This window comes from Erythrolamprus reginae, unplaced genomic scaffold, assembly GCF_031021105.1.
Source record: "Erythrolamprus reginae isolate rEryReg1 unplaced genomic scaffold, rEryReg1.hap1 H_35, whole genome shotgun sequence".
Lineage (NCBI taxonomy): Eukaryota > Metazoa > Chordata > Lepidosauria > Squamata > Dipsadidae > Erythrolamprus > Erythrolamprus reginae.
The window spans coordinates 153,599-175,451 of NW_027248490.1; the positions used below are offsets into that span (position 1 = coordinate 153,599).

At 40.2% G+C, this 21,853-nt stretch overlaps 1 protein-coding gene across 5 annotated transcripts in view; it reads left to right on the top strand.

The window, feature by feature from the left end:
• The window catches only part of LOC139155631 (serine/threonine-protein kinase Nek7), an 84,914-nt gene that overhangs the window by 54,542 nt on the left and 8,519 nt on the right, over positions 1–21,853 (top strand). For 4 of the 5 annotated variants that reach the window (XM_070730837.1, XM_070730838.1, XM_070730840.1 and 1 more), the window contains exons 7-9: positions 80–187; positions 12,114–12,208; positions 16,782–16,895. In XM_070730837.1, the coding sequence (XP_070586938.1) occupies positions 80–187; positions 12,114–12,208; positions 16,782–16,895 (317 nt within the window). Of the gene's footprint in view, positions 1–79; positions 188–12,113; positions 12,209–16,781; positions 16,896–19,044; positions 19,125–21,853 lie in introns of those variants that run through there. The other variant, XM_070730841.1, reaches the window with a different exon arrangement.

The following is a 21,853-nucleotide window of genomic DNA, read 5'->3' on the forward strand; positions in this document are numbered from 1 at the left end:
TACTTAATATAATATTTAACGGTGGGCTTCTTTTCTAGTAAAGGCATAGTGTTATACAGTACTTTGTTTTTTCTTATAGACATCAAGCCAGCAAACGTCTTCATTACTGCTACCGGGGTAGTAAAACTTGGAGATCTTGGACTGGGAAGATTTTTCAGCTCTAAAACCACAGCTGCACATTCTCTAGGTGAGAAAGATTTCTTTGTATAATTAAAATTGGAAGTTAATGTTATACATATAGAATACTGTATATATAGCAAACTTTTTAATTGATGTATTTTTAATTAAAAGAGTTTCAGCTGTCTGTTGATATAGATTAAAATACATTTAATTGTTAAATAAATTTCATTTCCATGAATTGAAAAATGCTTATTCAAAATTAAGCTGTTTTGGTTATGACCGATTTTGATAGCACTTGTTGAATGAGATGTTAATATATTACAAAACAGTATAGTATTTCAAATATGTCAGTCTTGGCTTTTGGTTTGAATGCTTGATTAATGCAGCCTATAGTAGAAACTTATTATTTATACAACAAATGTGTTTATTGGTGCAATGTGAAAGCAAGAGGAGATCTTTTGTCAGGTTTTCCTGCTATTAACAGGTAATCCCTGAATTACGAGTTCTCTTAGTGACTGTTCAAAGTTGCGACATAATCTCCCCAAGTACTTACAGCACACTCCCAAGGTTGCAAATGTTGTAGCGCCACGGCAGTTGTTTATCCTTACAAGCAACCATTGGCATGGCAAAATTCACCCTGCCTATTCCCCTCCATTGGGTCTTAACTTCGCCCCCCTTAACTTGCAAAGTCAGTGGTTCCCAACCTTTCTAATGCCATGACCCTTTAATACAGTTCCTCAGGTTGTGGTGACCCCCAACCATAGGTCTAGCACCAATTCTCCCAACAGAGCTTTAAACTGATTGGCAGGAAGGTCAGAGGGACACCTCCACTGTAAATGCCTGATTGGTCGGATTGTAAAAATATGTTCCAAGGTGCCAGAATAGAAGATTAGTTCCTAACACCATGGGAAATTTGTCTTTTCCCATGGTTTTGGGTGACCCCTGTGAAACGGTTGTTCAACCTCCAATGGGGTCCTGACCCCCAGGTTGAGAACCATTGATCTAGTGAGCTGTCTTCTATCTAGTCTCTCTTCCGCGGTTTCTTTGCCTGTTCCTGGTGCTCCAAAAGTGGAGCATTGAGAGCAGAGGGAGAGCAGAATTAGCTTCTCTGACTGACTGCCACTTCTGGAGCAGTAGGCAGCGTCGGTGAGTCGCCTCCAAAGACTTCCAGTCTTGGAGCAAAAAAATTTGGATGCCAGTGGAAGGCTTTGGGGCAGCGAAATCATGTTGCGTCAAGCTTCCTTTTGGCATGAAAACACTATTCATGCAGAGACTGGAGGCTTCTTTATGTCCCAATCTCACGGGACTTCAGGTACCCATTCTCTGCAAAAGTGGATGGGTGGCTGAGGTCACGCAAAATTATGGCCCCCAGAAACTTCCAAACTCCAAGCGAAAAGTGTTTGAGTGCTGATAGAGTGCTTTGAAGCAGCTCTATTTCGCTATCTCAAAGTGTCCCATTGGCATGCAAACGAAGCTTCCAGTCTTCGGGCAAAAAGTGTTTGAGCACCAATAGGGCACTTTGAGTTAAATTGTGCAAAACCTTCTTTGTGTATTATCAATATCTTCACTCCTTTAATAATGTAATAATAGGTTTTTGCTATTGGTTAAAAGGTATTTTTGTTTTTGATAAAATATGACTGTAAACCTAATTGTAAGGCTGAGTTTCCCCAAGTTTTTTTCTCATCAATTCTCTTATATTGAAATAGAATTACTTATATTTTCTTCTTCTGAAGCAATATGTGTTATTAAAGTTTAATCAGAACACAACAGACATTTCATCAGTAGAAATATATTGGATCAGGAGGCCTTTTCAAAATGCTAAAAGATTGTTTAAAGATTGTTTAAATTTCTGCGTTTCTTTGTTGGAAAACTTTTGACACAGCATCAAAAATATCAAAGGATTTGAAATAGCTAGGAAGCTATCTCTTTGATCTGCTGAATGTGACAGTTTCTTGTCATTTAGTGAATCAGTTTAAGTCAGAACCCTGATTTTAGTATTGATTAGCATAGGCATGTTGACCCCCTGTTTGTCTATCTTCATACATAAGACCTTGTTCATAAGAACAATCTGGTGTGTGCTTAGTTGTAGCCCACTGAGAAGATTTTTGCACTATGTTGGTGAACCACAAAAGACATGCAGATTTACACAAAAGTGTTGTTGACAATTATATAGGTGAAACTCGAAAAATTAGAATATCGTGCAAAAGTTCATTTATTTCAGTAATGCAACTTAAAAGGTGAAGCTTAATGTATGCATGTATGTATGTATGTATGTATGTATGTATGTATGTATTTGAGGCAAAAATTTTCAAATTCAGCAAAAAAACACACAAACATGTGATATATATATATTGATCTAGTGCAGTGATTTTCAACCTTTTTTGAGCCGCGGCACATTTTTTACATTTACGAAACCCTGGGACACATTGAGCGGGGCGGGGGGGGGGGGCTAAAAAAAGTTTGGACAAAAAAATTCTCTCTCTCTCCCTTCCTCTTTCTTTCTCTCTCTCCATTCCTCTTTCTTTCTCTTCCTTCCTCCCTCTCTTTTTTGCTCTCTCTCTCCCTCCTTACCTCCCTCTATGTCTTTCTCTCTCTCTCCTTCCTTCCCTCCCTCTCTTTCTTTCTCTCTTGCTCTCTCTCTTGCTTTCTTTCTCTTGTTCTTTCTCTCTCTCTTGCTTTCTTTCTCTCTCTCTTGTTCTCTTTCTCGCTCACTCGCTCTTTCTCTCTCTTGCTTTCTTTCTCTCTCTCTCTTGCTTTCTTTCTCTCTCTGAGCTTCGCGGCACACCTGACCATGTCTCACGGCATACTAGTGTGCCACGGCACACTGGTTGAAAAACACTGATCTAGTGTATATACACACACACACACCAGCAGATGTCATAGCTCCCTAAATTAACACAGGCCTTGGAAACCTCACCCTGTACTTCAAACATCTTGCAAAGTGTGCCTCTTCATTCTTCCTCCATACTCTGGGTCCTTGGTTTCCAAATGAGATGCAAACCTTTCCACAGTCTGTGTTGATTTGGGGAGCCATGTCATCTGCTGGTTCTGATCCACTGTGCTTCATTAAATCCAGGGCTATCTACTAGGAGATTTTGGAGTACTTCATGATTGGGACATGATCGAAACATTTAAATATGTTAAAGGGTTAAATAAGGTTCAGGAGGGAAGTGTTTTTAATAGGAAAGTGAACACAAGAATAAGGGGACACAATCTGAAGTTAGTTGGGGGAATGATCAAAGGCAACATGAGAAAATATTATTTTACTGAAAGAGTAGTAGATCCTTGGAACAAACTTCCAGCAGACGTGGTTGGTAAATCCACAGTAACTGAATTTAAACATGCCTGGGATAAACATATATCCATTGTAAGATAAAATACAGGAAATGGTATAAGGGCAGACTAGATGGACCATGAGGTCTTTTTCTGCCGTCAGTCTTCTATGTTTCTATGTTTCCTTCCACCGATGAGCTTTATGGTGTTGCTGACTTTATTTTCCAGCAGGACTTGGCAGTTGCCTACACTGCCAAAAGCACCAAAACCTGGTTCAATGATCATGGGATTACTGTGCTTGATTTGCCAACAAACTCACCTGATCTGAACTTCATAGAGAAAGATGAGAGACATGAGACCGAACAATGCAGATGAGCTGAAGGCTGCTATTAGAGCATCCTGAAGCAATATGTGTTATTAGAGTTTAATCAGAACACAACAGACATTCTCCAGTGCATCTGGAAGGAGAGTCCAACATGGGTATTACTCCAATCCTATTGGTAGAGACTGAGTTAAATTTTACATATTAATTGAGCACCGCCCCCTCTGCTCTCCCCATGAGCCAGTTTTAAAAACTCAGTCAGAGAGTAGAGACATGCTGAGTTTGTTAAGAGAACCTTTAATGGGTTAAATTGAATGATAATAATAAATAAAATGGATAAACCTGTTTTAATCTGTTTCTTTTTCTTTCAGATTGGAAGACAGAAGAGGAACAGGAGGATGGAGTCTCTGCCCTCCGTGGGCAGCACCCCCAACGATCCTCCTCAGGGGTTTTGTATTCCCCCCGAGGGAACACCCCGCAGAGGAGCAGCCAGCCTGGGGTCCCTGACCTTCGAGGTCATACCAGGGCTGCGAGCCGAAGGTGGAGGGGAATGCCCCTCCACTGGGAGGCTCGGAGGCGTCCCGGATCGGCCGGCATAGAACCGCCTCACAGCTGATCAGGAGATCAGCGCGGCGGCTGCCGCTGAGGCCACAGGAGCCGCCGGAACAGCCGCCGAGAGCCGCGAGCAGCTGGGAAAGCCGCGGTCTCTCTCACGGAGCCGCGGAGGCTAGAGAGAAGCGGGTCCAGGCTCCGAAGATCGGAGCGACCCGAGAAACACCCCGAACGCCGCGGAGGCGCGGGCGCCGCCATGTTGGGGCTGGAAATGAGCGGGCGTGTCATTAGGCGCGAAAAACTGCTCCCCCCCCAACGGCGGAAAGAGCGCGAAGGGCCAGGAAGCCCAGGGCGCAGGCGCAGGCTCGGGAAAGACGAGGCGCCATTTTGCATGACTCGAAGGAGGCAGCAAACAAAGCAACCGGAGGCAAAAAAGTCGAATTACTGGACTCAACGAGCTTGTGTGTTACCAAGCACTGTGAGTACTATGGAGGATCGCCAAGTCAGCGATAAGCCCGCTTCCCCTAGGCCACCAAAAGACAAGCCCAAGGGGAAGGGAAAGGAAAAGGCAAAGGCCCCTCATTCCCCTGCTTCCACCTCTTCTATTAAGGAAGCCGAAAAGCGCATCAAAGCACTTGAAAAAAAGCTGGAAGCTGCCTTACAATCTTCTCCAGCAGGGCTACCTCCAGCACAGCGGCAGGGATCAGACCCTGTGTCGCCTCCAGCTGCCTTTGGGCCCATGGGGGTCCACCTTGAAGGGGACTGGTCCCCAGACCGACAGTTTTTGCCCATGCCTCAGGTCATGCCTTCCCCCAGAACTTCCTGGACCAGACCAGGGTCAGCGGGGCCTTTGGAGAGGAGCTCCCAGGGACCATCTGCCACCTTTACCCCCACAGCAGCTGGATGGAGATCACAGCCTGGGGCGTGGTAGAATTTACCCCCGGATTTGCAGGACATTATAGCCAATGCGTATTCGCAAAACATGGCCATGGGAGCACAGCAGCATGGCAGGCAGTCCCAACTGGCAAGGGATTCATGGTCGGCACCGCCCCCCTCGGGCTTGGGGTCCTTGTTGGAAGAGCCAGATCAGTTGGAAGGCAGTGACCCAGAATATGGCTTCTCAGAGGATGAGACAGCGCCAGAACAACCACCTACGGTGGGTTTATTTAAACCAACGCTTTTTAGGCCCTTATTATGTAAGGCCAAGCATGTGATGAACCTTCCCGGCTCAGCCAAAACAACTGAGACCACAGAGACTGGAAACACGACCACCCTCCTTCAGGAGCCTCAACCCGAGTCCGACCACTTTCCTGCCTCGGACATTTTTGTGAAAGGGCTCAAAAGACCCTGGCAGTACCCTGCAGCAGCCCAAGGGCCTACCAACATCGAAAGGAAGTTCTACACCTTCGATGAGGAGGTGGAGAAGCTTTTGGAATTCCCTCCAATTGATCAGCCTGTCGTGACGCTCGTATCAAGCGCCTTGGTGTCTTCAGAGACAGGCGACAGCCTGAGACCTGAAGAGAGGAGGACAGAAACATTGCTGCGCAAGACGCACCAGATGTCAAGCTGGAGTTTCAGAGCTGCGGCAGCAGCTTCATTCATTAACCGAGCCTCACTGCTCTGGATACAGGAGATGCAGTCACGCCTCGGCCCGGAGGATGGACGTCTCTGCCAAGATCTGAGTAAGCTGCGAGCGGCGACAGAATTCTCCGCCGACGCTACCCTACACGCGGCCAAGTTCTCCGCCAGGAGCATGGCAGCCACACTGTCATCTCGCCGCCTCCTATGGCTGAAGAACTGGCAGGCGGATCTTAAATCTAAATGGCGATTGGCATCCGGTCCATTCCAAGGATCAACCCTGTTCGGAGACCTGCTAGAAAAAGTCCTTGTGGAAGACAAGGACAAGAGGAAGGTCCTCCCCAGGTCCAACCGAAGGCAGGACCGTAGATCCACGCCATACTCCAGACGGCAGTCCTTTCGTTGGGACACCTTGACCAGCTCCAACCAGAACCAGAGACCCTTCTCCCAGGGTCAATACACTCCACAATCCTACAGGAGCGATCGCGGCTCCTTCCAGGACAGGCCACGGGGCTATCATCAGTCCAGGAGGCCGTTTCGCGGCAACAACCAACGAGGGTTCAAACGCAACTCAAAGTGACTCAGCCACCTTACAGCCCTTGGGAGGCAGGCTCCAGGGATTCAGCACGGCCTGGCAAGCGACCTCCTCCGACAAATGGGCTGTGGCTACCGTGACACACGGACTCAAGTTGGAGTTTATTCAGTTACCTCCCAGTCGTTTCCTAAACTGCCCAAAGATAAAGGACTTTCAGAAGAAGCTACAATTATGCAAGGAAATCGCACACCTGTTGGACATCCAAGCCATAGAACAGGTCCCCCATCAGGAGGAAGGCCAGGGATTTTATTCCATGATATTCATCGTTCCCAAGGCTTCCGGGGGCTGCAGGTTGATATTAAACCTGAAGCAACTGAACCTCTACATAAGATACCGGAGGTTCAGGATGCATTCCTTGCAAACTATTCTGGCTTCTATCCGACCACTGGATCTTTTAACATCCATCGATCTCAAGGAAGCCTACCTGCACGTTCCCATTCATCCAGAACACCGCAGGTTTATTTGCTTCTGCATGGAAGGCAGACATTTCCAGTACAGGGCCATGCCATTCGGCCTTTCATCGGCACCGCGGACCTTCACCAAGCTCCTTGATGTGCTAACAGCCAGCCTACGGGCGCGGTCCATCAGATTGATGGCCTACCTGGACGATATCATCATTTTGTCCAGGTCCCCGGCAGCGGCCAGGAGAGACCTTACAGAGACTATTCACACACTACAACGGCACGGCTTCACCATCAATGTGGAGAAAAGCCAGCTCACGCCCACCACCAGTTTGCTACACCTTGGTGCAGTCATAGACACCCAGACGAGCACGGTGGTGCTGTCAGCAGAACGGCAGGACAACATACGGCGCCTGGTGTCCAACACGCGACGGGGACCAATCCCCTTATCTCAACTGTCAAAGATACTAGGCACCCTAGTGTCGGCCATTGGTATTGTCCCTTGGGCCAGATACCACATCAGGACATTACAATGGTTCCTGCTTCCAGCTCAGAGGACAAAGGTGAGCCACTCACACCGGCTAGTACACCTGCCTCAGAAGGTAAAGGACTCCCTGGGATGGTGGACATCAGCCGCAATAGCCATCGGATCTCCATTCCGAATACAAGACCAGATCATCCTGACCACAGACGCCAGTCTTACAGGGTGGGGGGCCCATGTTGGGTCCCAGATGGCTCAAGGCCTGTGGAGAGTGGAGGATCTATCGCCCATCAACATCAACTTCTTAGAGCTAAGAGCAGTTTTTCTTGCTCTACAGACATTTGCACCGTTGGTTCAGGGAAGGCACGTGTTGGTGCTCACGGACAATGTCGCGACCAGGGCCCACTTGAATCATCAAGGGGGTACGCGGTCACAACGCCTCATGGAGGAGACGAACAAGCTCTTCAATTGGGCCGAACGTCATCTGCAGTCCCTGTCAGCGGAACACATCGCGGGGGTCAGCAATACGCAGGCAGATTGGCTAAGTCGGTCTACCTTAGACCCATCAGAATGGAGGCTGGAACCGAGCATCTTCCAACAGATGATCGCCAGATTTGGAACCCCATTAGTGGATCTGTTTGCAAGTTCCCTGAATGCACAGTTACCAAGGTTCTACACAAGGTTTCCAGACCCGAGGGCGGAGAGGGTCAATGCCCTGTTGACACCCTGGCCCCCGGGATTACTGTACGCTTTTCCACCAACGAACCTGGTACAGAGGGTGGTGGAAAAGATCTTGAAAGAGAGAGCGGAAGTACTGTTGGTAGCCCCACACTGGCCCCGCCGACCGTGGTTCTCCGATCTGGTAGCACTGTCGGTGTCACCCCCATGGAGGATTCCGGATCGGATGATTGCTCTCAGCCAGGGGAATCTACAACATCCAGACCCCCAGTGGCTTCAACTAACCGTCTGGCACTTGAGCGGCTCAGACTACGACAACTGAATATACCTGACAAAGTCATTGATACCATACAGGCCGCGAGGCGCCCCTCCACATCTCGCATTTACCAAGCAACGTGGGCAGCCTTTTGTGGGTTTTGCGAAAAACACCAAGTGAACCCTAGGACAGCGTCGGTGATCTCCGTCCTCGAATTTCTACAAGCAGGACTAGAGCGTGGGTTGGCGCCTAATACGTTAAAACGACAGGTGGCTGCCCTTTCCACTATGATACAAGTGGAGGGCATACGATCATTGGCCTATCATCCTCTGGTGAAAGACTTTTTACGGGGAGCGTCAAACCAACATGCCCCGCCGGTTAGAAGGTTTCCTTCGTGGGATCTCACGTTAGTTCTGAGGGCCTTGACAAAGCCACCATTTGAGCCTTTAAGATCCATACCAATTCGCTTGCTGTCTATAAAAACAGCCTTTCTAGTCGCAATCACGTCGGCAAGGAGGGTGTCGGAACTGGCCGCCTTGTCAGTTCGGCCTGATCTCTGCATCTTCTACCCGGACAGGGTGATACTGAGATTGGACCCTTCCTTTATCCCGAAGGTGAACTCAGAATTTCACAGGAAACAAGAACTGTGTCTTCCTGATTTTTGCACCCACGGTAGCCATCCGTCAGAGTTAAGATGGCATAAGGTGGATGTCCGCCATGCGGTCAAGATTTACGTTAGACGGACGAGGTCGTTTCGGCGAACGGAGAGGCTGTTCGTCGCATTCTCTCAAGGGAAGAAGGGACTTGGACTTTCATCTACTTCGGTCAGTCGTTGGATCAGAGACTGTATCGCAGAGGCATACAAGGCTCGAGACCAACCAGTACCAACGGGAGTGACTGCTCACTCTACTAGGAGTGCAGCCGCTTCAGCCGCCTGGGCCACACAGGCGTCCATAGATGATATCTGCAGGGCTGCCACGTGGGCAGCCCCCTCAACCTTCATACGGCATTACAAGTTGGACTCCTTCGCTTCGGCTGAGGCAGCATTTGGGAGACGTGTTTTACAACGAGTTTGTGTTTCTCCAACGTCCCTGACAAGACCTTCTCCCTCCCATGGGCCGTAAATCTCTGGTATATCCCATGTTGGACTCTCCTTCCAGATGCACTGGAGAAGAACCGTTGTACCTACCTGAACGGTCTTCTCAGTGCACTGGAAGGAGAGTCCAAACCCACCCAGTATGATAAAGGGTGCAGGGACGCCGGAGTGGGCAGTTAAGTCAGTTATTAGTTGTTGATAATAAAATTTGGTTATCCTCTTTCTATGCTTCGTTTTTAAAACTGGCTCATGGGGAGAGCAGAGGGGGCGGTGCTCAATTAATATGTAAAATTTAACTCAGTCTCTACCAATAGGATTGGAGTAATACCCATGTTGGACTCTCCTTCCAGTGCACTGAGAAGACCGTTCAGGTAGGTACAACGGTTCTTTCATCAGTAGAAATATATTGGATCAGGAGGCCTTTTCAAAATGATAAATATTGTTTAAAGATTGTTTAAATTTATGCGTTTCTTTGTTGGAAAACTTTTGACACAGCATCAAAAATATCAAAGGATTTGAAATAGCTAGGAAGCTATCTCTTTGATCTGCTGATGGCAGTTTCTTGTCATTTAGTGAATCAGTTTAAGTCAGAACCCTGATTTTAGTATTGATGAGCATAAACATGTTGACCCCTGTTTGTCTATCTTCATATATGAGACCTTGCTCATAAGAAAAATCTGGTGTGTGCTTAGTTGTAGCCAGCAAAGCCACAGGCTGATAGCTTCCTTTCACACTGTATTGAGGCAGTAATTGCTGCACAAGTAGTCCAAATCAAGTACTGAGTACATATGCATGTTTATACTTTTCAGAGGTCCAATATTGTTCTATGTGCAGTCCTTGTTTTATTGATCGTATATAATATTCTAATTTTCTGAGATTGTGGATTTGGGATTTTCACGAGTTATATGCCATAATCATCACAATTATGACAAATCACAGCTTGAACTACTGTCTCTTGCCTTGCATGTGATGAGTCTCTCCTATTATGTTTCACCTTTTAAGTTACATTACTGAAATAAATGAACTTTTGCAGGATATTCTATTTTTTTTTTGAGTTTCACATGTACTTGTATCTCGCCCACCAATCAATGTTCCTGTGAAGAGAGGGTTCTTTTTTTTGAACACCTGATATGTTGTCACTCTGCCCACAGCTCGTTGTTGACTTGATGGTTAATTCATCTACCCACAATGAATCTGTTCTGCCTTCACTATCTGAGTCTGACCATTGAAAACAGCTTGAGGGCTACTCTTCTGCCTTTTCCTCCAAATCTTTGGCAGCCATCTCCCCTCTGCTTAGAGTTGGATCAGTGGTGTCCTGCAAATGCAAGCAAACATAGATAAATTGTAAACAATATATCCCTTTCCTGAGTGATTCAAGCATAATTTCTACTTCACAACAGTTGAGTGATATCAACAGGGACATTAGAAGTCTCAGTCCAAGAATCACTTGGGTTACGTTTTCAGTCACAAAACCATCCAGGAGCTGATTTCCATATGCCTTATCCATCCATCTGTGGTCCCTTCTTCCAAAAATGCATGTCCCTTCATTAACTGCCAGCAGTCATTGATTTACCTGGATCAAGCATAGTGTATGGACCTGAGACTGCTCTGAGACTAGTCTTACTACACAGGTAATATTAACTTGGAAATTTTTCTGGACAGCAGTTTCTTGACATAAAGAAATTTAATTGCTTACTGAAAAGAAAAAGTATGGTACTCATGCTATATTGAAATCTGTGTAAATAACCATTAGGCAAATGCAAAAGTTTATATCTAGACTACAGTATCATGCTTCACAGAAGTGCTGCTAATGTGGAAAGTTTAGATATAAATTCTTAATGCAAATAATAGACTAGTGGATTTGGCGTGTTTGCAATTTATATTCAGAGTATATTTTTGTATCTTGTTTCTAAAATGCCTTTATATTGAAGGTTCTACTATGTTGGTGTGAAAGGCTTATTGATCCTTCACCTGCTTGTAATGAGGTCATGTATAATTAAGAGTGTATTTAAGAATGAAGGCAAAAATGTTAACTAAAAATGGAAGTTAATGTAGATACATATAGAGGATTGTATTTGCAGCAAACTTTAGGAAGTACCGGAAGGAACTCACTGATGATGCAATTTTTGGCGAATTTTTTCCGGCATCTCTTGAGAAGGGACTTCTCATCTGTGCTTCAGATGATGAATAAAGGTTAGCATTACAACAAGGGTGGGCGGGAAGGCTTCTTCCAACCTGGAGATGCCAGAAAAGAAATCACTGAAATCACTGTGTCATCAATGAGTTCTTACTGGTGTGGCGCTCTAGACCGCATCAGTAGGAACCCACCACTGATGTAGTCATAACAAAATCACGTCTAGCAAGTTTCATTCAGTGAAGTTAATAAAAATAAGTGGGAAACCTTTTAGCTGTAAAACCAGTATATGTATTTCTTTCATAAAAGCTGCATAAATAAACAAATTCATATAGAATTCTATCAATTTATGATTGACATTAGTAATGTTAATATAATATAAAATTACTAAATGGCTAAATGTTTGATTTATTGATAATTATGGAAAACTTTACTATTTTTTACATAGGTTATCATGAAATTAATTTCATAAAACAAAGCTTAAATTATTTGGAATAATTTTTCAGTTACTGGAGTTTACTCTTGTATTTAAACGTTGAATAGTAAATTTTCAAGACAAATATTAGAATATACCTTGCTTGAAATTGATTTATTTTTTGTTTATTATAGTATTTATATTTTTTGTAGTGGGAACACCTTATTATATGTCTCCAGAAAGAATCCATGAAAATGGATATAACTTCAAATCAGATATCTGGTCTCTAGGATGTCTGTTATATGAGGTAATACTGACAATTTTTAATGAGCATAGTTTGTTGATATGTTTTGTTGATCAAAGTGTTTTTCTACTTGTGTTATGATTCTATTGAATATTAATTTCATGAATTAGTACTAGCCGAAAGCAAAGAATTCTGATATTTTACAGATAACATGTGGTGAAGTTTGCACATTTGCCTTAGCTCAAAATATAAGGAGAATGTAATGCGAATATTTGTGTGAAATATACTTCTCAAAATAATCTCTTTCAAGATATTCGTCTTTCAGTATCAAGGTTAACAGCAAGGTGGCAATTTGAAACTGAAAACATTATCTTCACATGGAATGGACCTATCAAGGGCATACTCCAGTCAGCACTTGTAGTATCATCTAATATTTCCTTAATTATTAAACTTTTGCTTTCTGAATCTTAAACTTTATTTTTAAACTTTGCTAAAAGAGATTATCACTTAGGAAACTAGTATTCTGTCCTTTTTATATTGGTATATCAGGGCTGTTTGTATATAACTGACTAAATACAAGTTTAATTATAATGAGATCAGCAAGATAACTAAATTCTACCAAAACCTTCTGGACAGTTTCTGTCACACAGATGCAAGGTGAAGTTTATTTTATTTTATTTTATTTTATTTATTTATTAGATTTGTATGCCGCCCCTCTCCGTAGACTCGGGGCGGCAAACCACTTTCACTGAAGTTCAGTAGAATTCACCAAAGGTCTCTATCAAGGAAAAAAACAACAACCCTATAATATTAGGATTTTCTGAGTACTATAACAAGGTTTTCTTTAAACAAAACAATTCAGTGCTAAAATTATTATTTTCTCTCAGACTCATGTATACAGGCAGCACTATTTGGTCTAGATTAGTGCTATATATAATAGCTTACTCCAGCTACCACTTGATGGCTAAATTATAAAAGAAATAAAAATTTAATGAGAACATTCTTTTGGAGATTTATTAGTAATTATATCTTAAACTAGGATTTTTTTAAAAAAAAATTCAGTGATGCTGCTATTTGTATAATTGTGCTATTTGTGAAATTAATAAGTAGGATTTGTATTTACATTATTTTTTTCTTTCTCACAGTTGCCATGTTGCCTAATTTTTTGACAGATAATTATCGTTATATAGTAAGATAATGTTTTAAAGAATTTAATTGTTTACCTTCTTAAAATTTAGGAAATTAAGGATTGGGGCACATTAATGGCATAACGTGCAACAAAATAATAAATATTATGTTACACTATGCGGGGTCATAATTTTATTTCACTACCTCAGTTTTCACTCACTCAAAATCCTTTCAGCCATTGTTTCTGTAAAAAACAGGAATTTGTGGATCCTTAGTTTTGTAATAAAAATTAAATAATTATAGGGCAGTTTACAGAACAGTTAAGATTTTATTCAATATAGTTCCAATAATAGGAGGATTAAAAAGCATGAATGTTTAAACTTAATTATGGTACAAATTTAATATTTAAATTTATTCTTGCTTTGCTTAATATATTCAGCAAAAATGCATTTAAGAATTTCTGATATTAGTTCCTTTGGTTTATATTATTTTTCAAATCGCCAATAAGAAAAATGTTTGCATGTACCTGGGATTTTCTAGATTACATAACTTCCCAGTAAATAATTCTTCAGCTAATATTTTACTTGAATGCTAATATTAATAGCTGACAGTGTGGTTGGGCTTTAGCTGAATCTAAAATTAAGTGTGCTATTCTATTCACTGCTGTTCTGTGGGATATCGTTTCCTCAACCTGCTGCCTTCCAGATGTGTTCAGAATGCAACGCCCAGAATTGCTGCTTGGGAATTCTAGAAGTTGAAGTTACAACACATCTGGAAGATACCAGATTGGAGAAATCTGGTTTTACAGTTTGTTAAAAATTGCTCTCTTTCCTTAACTATTTACCTTTTATTGTTGTTGTTGAAGGTTAATTTTACAGTCAGAAAATTAGACTTTTAAATATTCTGGAAATGCTTAAATAAAAACAATTCAAAAGGCTCTAATCACCTTGTGTTAATTGATATGCAACAAGGTAGACTTTACTAATTAAAATCAACATGCCATGCTTCCACTACATGGACCTTTACATGAAAAAGTAGATATTACAGATTTCCTTTATTGTTCAGCACAGTAATTGCATCCTTACAGGGTCGTAGGTTGGTGGCTTACAGTCCCCCTCCCCCCCCCAAAAAAGAGAATGAGCTAGCGAGGTGGTGGGGGATAGCATTGCCACCAGCCCTGAAGACAGACAGTGGGCTTTCGTCCCTCAGACACCCCTAGAATACTAATCAGGAAAGTCAGACCCTGGAGGTCAGGGAGCAAGTCAATCATTCTAGTGATCGTCTCAGTGTGGAGGATCAAATTAGCCTGAAAAATTCAGCTGCTGGGAGGAGAGGGCGAGCAGCTGTCAGGGGCAGCAGCAAGATGCACTAATGAACCAGATGAATAGTGCAAAAGCTTGAAAATAAAAACAGGACAGTTGACATTTTTCATCTGTCAAAGCAGGAGATGCATGAAAATATAGTAGTCCTGTTTTAACTCCTTAGGGGACATTCAGCTTTTTCTCTCCTCCCCCTCCTCTCATTTCTCCCCCTTCTCTTTTTTAAAGCATTGAATCAGAACTACTTTTTAATGAACCAGCTTTGTACCATGCTGAGTATCTCTGCGATTATTTTGCAATTGTGCATGCATGCTGATTGGGTGGTGAAACTTTCTAAATTTGTATTTAGATTGCACTAAAATGAAAATGCACTGCATGAATTAGGTGGTTTCAAGATTTAATATTATGGCAGTGATACAATTGGAAATCGTTGTTTTCCTTGATAGCCTCAAACCTTTAGGTTTTCAGTAATTATAATATCCAATTTATATATGCAATTTTGATCTTCTTGCTAATAAATTAATTGGTTCTTTTTACTTTGCTCCCCCCATTTATTCCTGTATTCACACTATCAAAATGAGAATACTTTTTTTTGGTCGTGAAGGAGTTAATGCTCTGTTCTCAAAGACCACAAGACAGATGAGAGCCATTTTCAGCTTGTCCTGTCCCTGCTGAAGCTCACTGAGTAGCTCAGCATGGACTAGCGTGTTTCACACACACTTTGCCTGTCTGGGGAATGTACACATTGTCCTTCCAAAATCAAACTTATTAGCACATATAGAAAAGGGTGACTGACTTTGGGGCAGCACTGCACTCTGAGCAATGCTCATGCTGCTGTGGTTCAGAGATTTAAAGGCTTTCAGAGGCAATGTGAACATTTCTGTACAAATCTCTTCAAGCTTAGCAGTATGTTGCACTTTTTATTTGCTTTTGAAAAGGCAAGCAATAACATTAAAATAAGCAGTGGAGACACTAATGAGAATAGTTCCAGCATTTTAAAAATAATTATACCAAATGTATGGAGTTTGGGGATAAAACTCAGATCATGTTTGCAGAACGGGCTGCTCCAATAGATTAAATACTTTTGTTACAAAAATACTAGAAATATCATTTAAATAAACCTTACAGTGCATATGTTTAATTTCAGAGGAATGTAAAGCATACAGTTCTTTGCAGGGAATTGCATTCCTTGTCTTCTGTGAACAGCAAAGTGCTTTCTAAATAGCAAATTACCTTCTGCCTTAAATTTAGATGTTTTATTTTTCCAATAACATTAAAAAAACTTAGTAAGGTGTCCAAACAGAGTATTTAATGTATAATTTATTTATTAGATTCAGGGTACTGTCAGTTTCTTCTTGCTAGTTGCAGAAAATTAAGTCTTAAATTAATGAATGACTACATACATTTTTAATACATCTGAGTACATATCAGTTGACGGCTTTTACAGCCTTACTAGTTGAAAGGTGACCAAGACCATAGGCAAAAAATAGTCAAATAGAAGCAAGTTGAGCATGTAGAAATATTTATATTTATCCCCAATTTCATTTTAAATAATATCATTTTCATTCATTTTATGCTTGTTATTGGTTATATTTTAGGTTGGGTTTACTCATAGTTGCCATAACTTTTAATAAAGGATATTTAAATAAAATTTAGAACAAATACATCCACAATGCAGAAAACATATTTTGGTTTTGAATATGATTCTATCTCCCAATTGAAAATTTGTAATGTAGAATAATCATAGTTTTCTTGCTACAAGGGGTTGATAGGGAGCATAAAATTTATCAGAGAAAAGCAAAATCAGAGCTTTTGTGAGCTATGTGAATTCTACCAAGGCTCTTCTGATTCCTGATTAAAACTTCATGGTATACATGTTTGTAAATGCTGTTTGGTTTTTATAAGAGAAAATATTAATAAAAATGTGTGAATAATGTTTTGGGTACATAGTGAATGTTATTTATGCAACAGGAATGTTAGCTGGGTGTAATGCTATAGAAACGATCTAATCCAATATGCTGAAGGTCAGATGTGAGAAGTAAAGGGCTCAAACCTATAGCATACTGAGAAAATAAGTATTTGCTTCTAATTTTAATTGAGATTAAAAAAAATAAAGCCAAGCTTCTGTATTTGGGTCTTCCCTGCCACACCAGTTAAATATATCCTTTTTTTTCTATTATTCCACACAGATGGCTGCATTGCAAAGCCCCTTTTACGGTGACAAAATGAACTTGTATTCTTTATGTAAAAAGATAGAACAATGTGATTATCCACCCCTTCCATCAGACCACTACTCAGAAGAAGTAAGTAACTTCCTTTTTGGTGGGCTGTTTGAACTTGCTTTACTTTTTAAAAGCATCCTATTTCTCCTGGGATCTGATATGCAATTTTTACACAGCTGGGTTGTTCTTGCACAGCTCTCATTAATTTCAGTGTGAGAGCAGTTGGTTTCTTCCTGGAAGCAGAACTTTCTTTTAAAAAGAAAAAAAACCCCATTGTCTGCTACTTAAATATGGCTGCAAATGTGAACCTTAAATGGGCCATGGCTTTGAAAGACCTGCTGTAATGTTCTACATAGTACATTTTATATCTTCTACTTGTGCTTTTTTTATAGTTGCAACTCTTTGCAAGGCATTAAAATTCAAACTGTAAGGGGGAAATTGCTTAAACTGAGTGCAGTTAACTCTGAAATCCTCTTTGCTTAGATTGGTTACACCACAGCGAACAACATGAATTTCTGATTTTCAGCGATATAGAATATCTTCTAAATGATATATCCTGTGGTGTTCTTATTTACCTTTATGAAAACATTGTGAGAGAATGAAACTCTTCCCTCAGTTTACTGTGATCTTAATGCCTACATGGATGTGATGAAAAAGTAGTTATGCTCTATTCAGGAGTAATAACTATAACTGTGCATGGTATTTGAGAGGGGTGCTTTATGAACACCAATAAGTGCATTGTTGCAAGCAAAAAATTCTTGAAGCATTAAAGCAACTGTGTCATCTGAAAAGCTCAGCATGGCTATTTCAAAGACTTACCTTGGTTGTCTCTGTGGGACAATGAACAAAGCAGTATGGCTGTGCAAAACTGACTGTTTTGAAATACATTGGCTGTTTTAAGGTTCTGCAAACCAACCTTTTGAAATGTCGTGTGTATTGCAAAATACCAATTTTACAATATGTGTATACTGTACTCTATGTGTGCTTTTGATAACCCACAAAATGCACACATACGAAAAAACTTTAGAAACATTTTTATATAACAAATGCAAGGTGTATTTCCAACATGATATACTTCTTCATGGACTTATATAGAGAGAGGAACCACCATAAACCTGTATTCTGGGGTGGGTGGGTGGGTTGTTTTTTGTTTTTGGTGTGTGTTCAAACATGTACATAGAAGTACCACAACATGCTGCAACAAAATGGGTACCAATGTATACTTTCCATTCTTTCTCAAGCAATTTTGGTTAATTAATAATAATAATAATAATAATTTATTAGATTTGTACGCTGCCCCTCTCTGAAGATACAATGTAGACAAAGGTGGCAGAGAATGGAAATGCTTTCACTTTCTGTGACAACTAATGCAGAACATTTGTACATCCATATGTAACTGCAGAGGAGAGGAGAAATGCTTATCTTAACCATCAGCATGCAGTGACCTAGAGAGGAACAGTTATGTCTCCAAAGGCTTAGGATAAACACTTTAGATAGTTTACGCCCAGCAAAGAAAGAATATTTCTGCTAAGGATGGATACATTAATGTCTCTTGTAACTAATACAAAGATGACTTGTGTTTGTGTTATTCCTTTACCATGTATGGACATTTTTTAAAAAATCAGGACACAGCAAAGTAGCAGAAAAAGTAAATTACACTGCATATAAAATGCATATAAAATCCTCATATCTTGTAAACAGTAAAAAATCACTGTCTTTATGGAATTGGAGAATAATAAAATTCCAAACTCCCAAATCTCATTACTTTTAAATATTTTATTTATTAATTAAAAACTGTGGTCCATGCACCATAGGTCCCATTAAAAATTGTTGTATAATATTTGCACTTTTATTACATGGAGAATTTGACTATGAAATTCTCTGTGTATGCTTTTAAAGATGACTAGGAAGACGATGAAGTGGATGTGATGGTCTTCACTGGTATGTGCAGCGTTGACTTAATGTAGCTATTCCAATTAACATTTTTTTCCAATGGCCATTTTTAATTATGACAATTGTGCAGAATATAAATATGGCATTTCATATAGGCAATTTTAGAACCGGGGGCCTAGAAATACAGTAGGGTGTGAACAATAATGCAAAATGATAGCAAGAATGTCAGGGGCCGTTCTTTGTTGTGTCATTCATGCTGTCTTCCTTTTTCCATGAAGCGTATGAATATTTCACGTACCTGCATCCTCATCCTCTATTCTTCTTGACTAATTTTCAGACTGTCTGAATTTGCATTTCACATGGTAGCTGATTAGGAGATGCCGCGTGCAGCAGTGAAGCCTCAGCAGGCGGTTGCCATGGTGACCTTCAGCAGGATTTTAATGATGATACCACTAGTGGTTCGTTGAAGTCGGCCTGCCTGGAGGGCTACTTCACTGCAGCTAAGTGTGAAGTTGGATATATAGATTCTCAGCCAAGGGGCAGATATCAAAGTCCAGGCCTGATGGAAGCCTTAGTATTCAGAAAGGGAAATAATAATAATAACGATAACAATTATGTAGATTAGGGGAGATTAAAAAAAATCCATGCTGCATTCCCCCCTCACTCAGAAACAAGGACTTTATTTTCACAGCTATTGTTTTAAAATCCTTTTTCTATACAATAACATTTGTAAGAAGGAAAGCACTAATCTATTACAGATATGGAAACAATTTTCTGACAAAGTGATAGATTCAGTAATAGAAGGATCTACTATTACTGTGCACAGTTTATTGTTCTACGATTGTACTTAAAACAAAATCTTTTTAAAAAAATAGTTATGATCTCTGTTAACTGTATATTTTAATGTTCTATATTTTGTACAGGCTCTATATTACAGAAGAGGCAAAAACTGTATTGTATCTACCACAACATCCAAAAGACTTCTAAAAATGTAGGGTGAACCTTTCTGTAGATTGAAAGGTTCACTATTAGTTGAACAGAAGAATTAAAGGATCACAGAACAAAGGAATATATACAAATATATGTTTTTACATCAACCTCTGCCTATTTTTGACAACGCTTTTAGATAAGGAAAATGATTTTTCAAATTAAAATCTGTTTTAATGTACTTCCATTTTTGATAGGTAGTTACAATGCAGATTTATTCCATTTGATGGTTTTCAGCATTTGAACCACTCTATAAGTTAGTTCCCAGCGCTTAAACCAATTTAAACTTCCTAAGTGAGGATCTAGTTGGATAAAACTTTGGGTATCCATTTTTATTGCTTATTCTCATGTAAGATTCCTCATTTCACATGCCAATACAATATGATGTGATAATGTTACTTCTTTCCTTATCTAAAGGAAAGAAGTAACCCTTTCTGTGAATAGTTCCCTCGCTTCCTTAAACCCTTCTGTTCTGGTCAGTAATTTTATACATACAATTTGTCTCTCTATAATTCTAATAAACTCACAGACTGCATCTAAGGCTGGCTTCAACTGCAAATGAATAGATATCATCCCAAAACTAGTATAGGGGTATGTGCTAGATCTCAAGGTTAGCTCGTTAATGAGAATTTGACTAGCAGAAAAATCTGTCAGTCTTGTCTTTGGAGCCTTTTTTATTTTTACATTTTTGCATTTTTCCTTTATCCTTCTTAGGCTGTTACCATGAAGGCTCCTTATTCTGGTCTTTTTGTAGCAAGTGTTTGCAAAGTAGATTATCTTCATCCTTTTTCTGGGCATGCAGAAGTTACAGCATGAATTCTAACTGCCCATCATTTTTATTTTCTATCCATGTTTATAGGGCATAGAATTAATTAAATAAATATACAACAAGTTGGGGACTGATCAAGTTGTAGAGGTGTGTGTGTATAAGAGAGAGTGAAAGAGAGGGAGGGAGTGGGAGGGAACATAAGTGGTCTTGATATAGGGGATCCTTTTGGGAAATGGCCCACAACATACATCTTTAGGGAGAGGAAGGGAAGTGCATAGAATGGAAACATTCTGTTTCTTCCAACTATATTTACATTTAGTTAATCTTCTTGCAAATGCTCAGTACCCCATAAGCTAAAAATCTTGGTCTGTGCTTTCATTAAAATTAATTTAAATATTAATGCTTTAATTGCACAGTATTACAAGATAAGATTCATAATCTAAATATTTTAGTTAATAAAAAGATGTAACTAAAATATATAGATAATGAATCTTGTAATATTAAGGATTTAAGTTGGTGGGTAGGTGCCTTTGAGTTCAACACTGGTGACATCCTAGACTATAATATTCTGCAGTTTTCTTGGCTCTCATAAATGAGTCCCTACAATATTTTTAAACAGACTGGAATAGAAATTGTGGAGGCAAAATACTTGTTCAAATAAAGTAAGAAATGAGAGAGAGGGAGATTTTCTAAAATAAGCCTCCAAAACAGCACATTAAATTTCTTAAAATCTAATATAAAGTATGATATAAAGTATCTGTTGCAAAACATTCACTTTAAAAATATGTTTTCCCTTCAATTTCTCCATTTCAATAAGGTTCCTTATATGTAAATTTGTCTAAAACTATTGATAGTATTTTTTATTTTAAATTCCATTTATATAATCAGAGATGTGTTTTAAGTACTTTCATACTGTCTCTGTATGCCATTGAAACCATAGCAAAAAAATATCTGATTTTGACAAAGTAGTAACAAATGAAAGCGTCAGTTCAGAATTATGCTAATTTCTATTGTATCTAGAAAAGATTCCCAAAGCATCACTGTGAGATTCAGACTGTTGGTATCACCAACAAATTATGCTTCTTTTCTGCATGTGTCAAACTAGAAATCTTACTTCCTAACAGCACTCGCTAAAAGTTTCAAACAAATTCCACAGCAAAGGGCAATGAAGCCATAGGGGAATTAGAAAACTTCAGTAGGTATTTTTTGGAAAAGTAAAAAATGTATATTTTTATTAAAAATTTAACATTCAGGAAAAGAAAGTGACAGAACAGGGATATATTTACAGCTGCTTTGCATAGGGCTGACATTCCAAACTGTTCATCCTTTCTGAGAAGCTCCTGTCAACTCTCCCAGTATTTGTGAGTTTTCCCATATCTCTCACTTGACA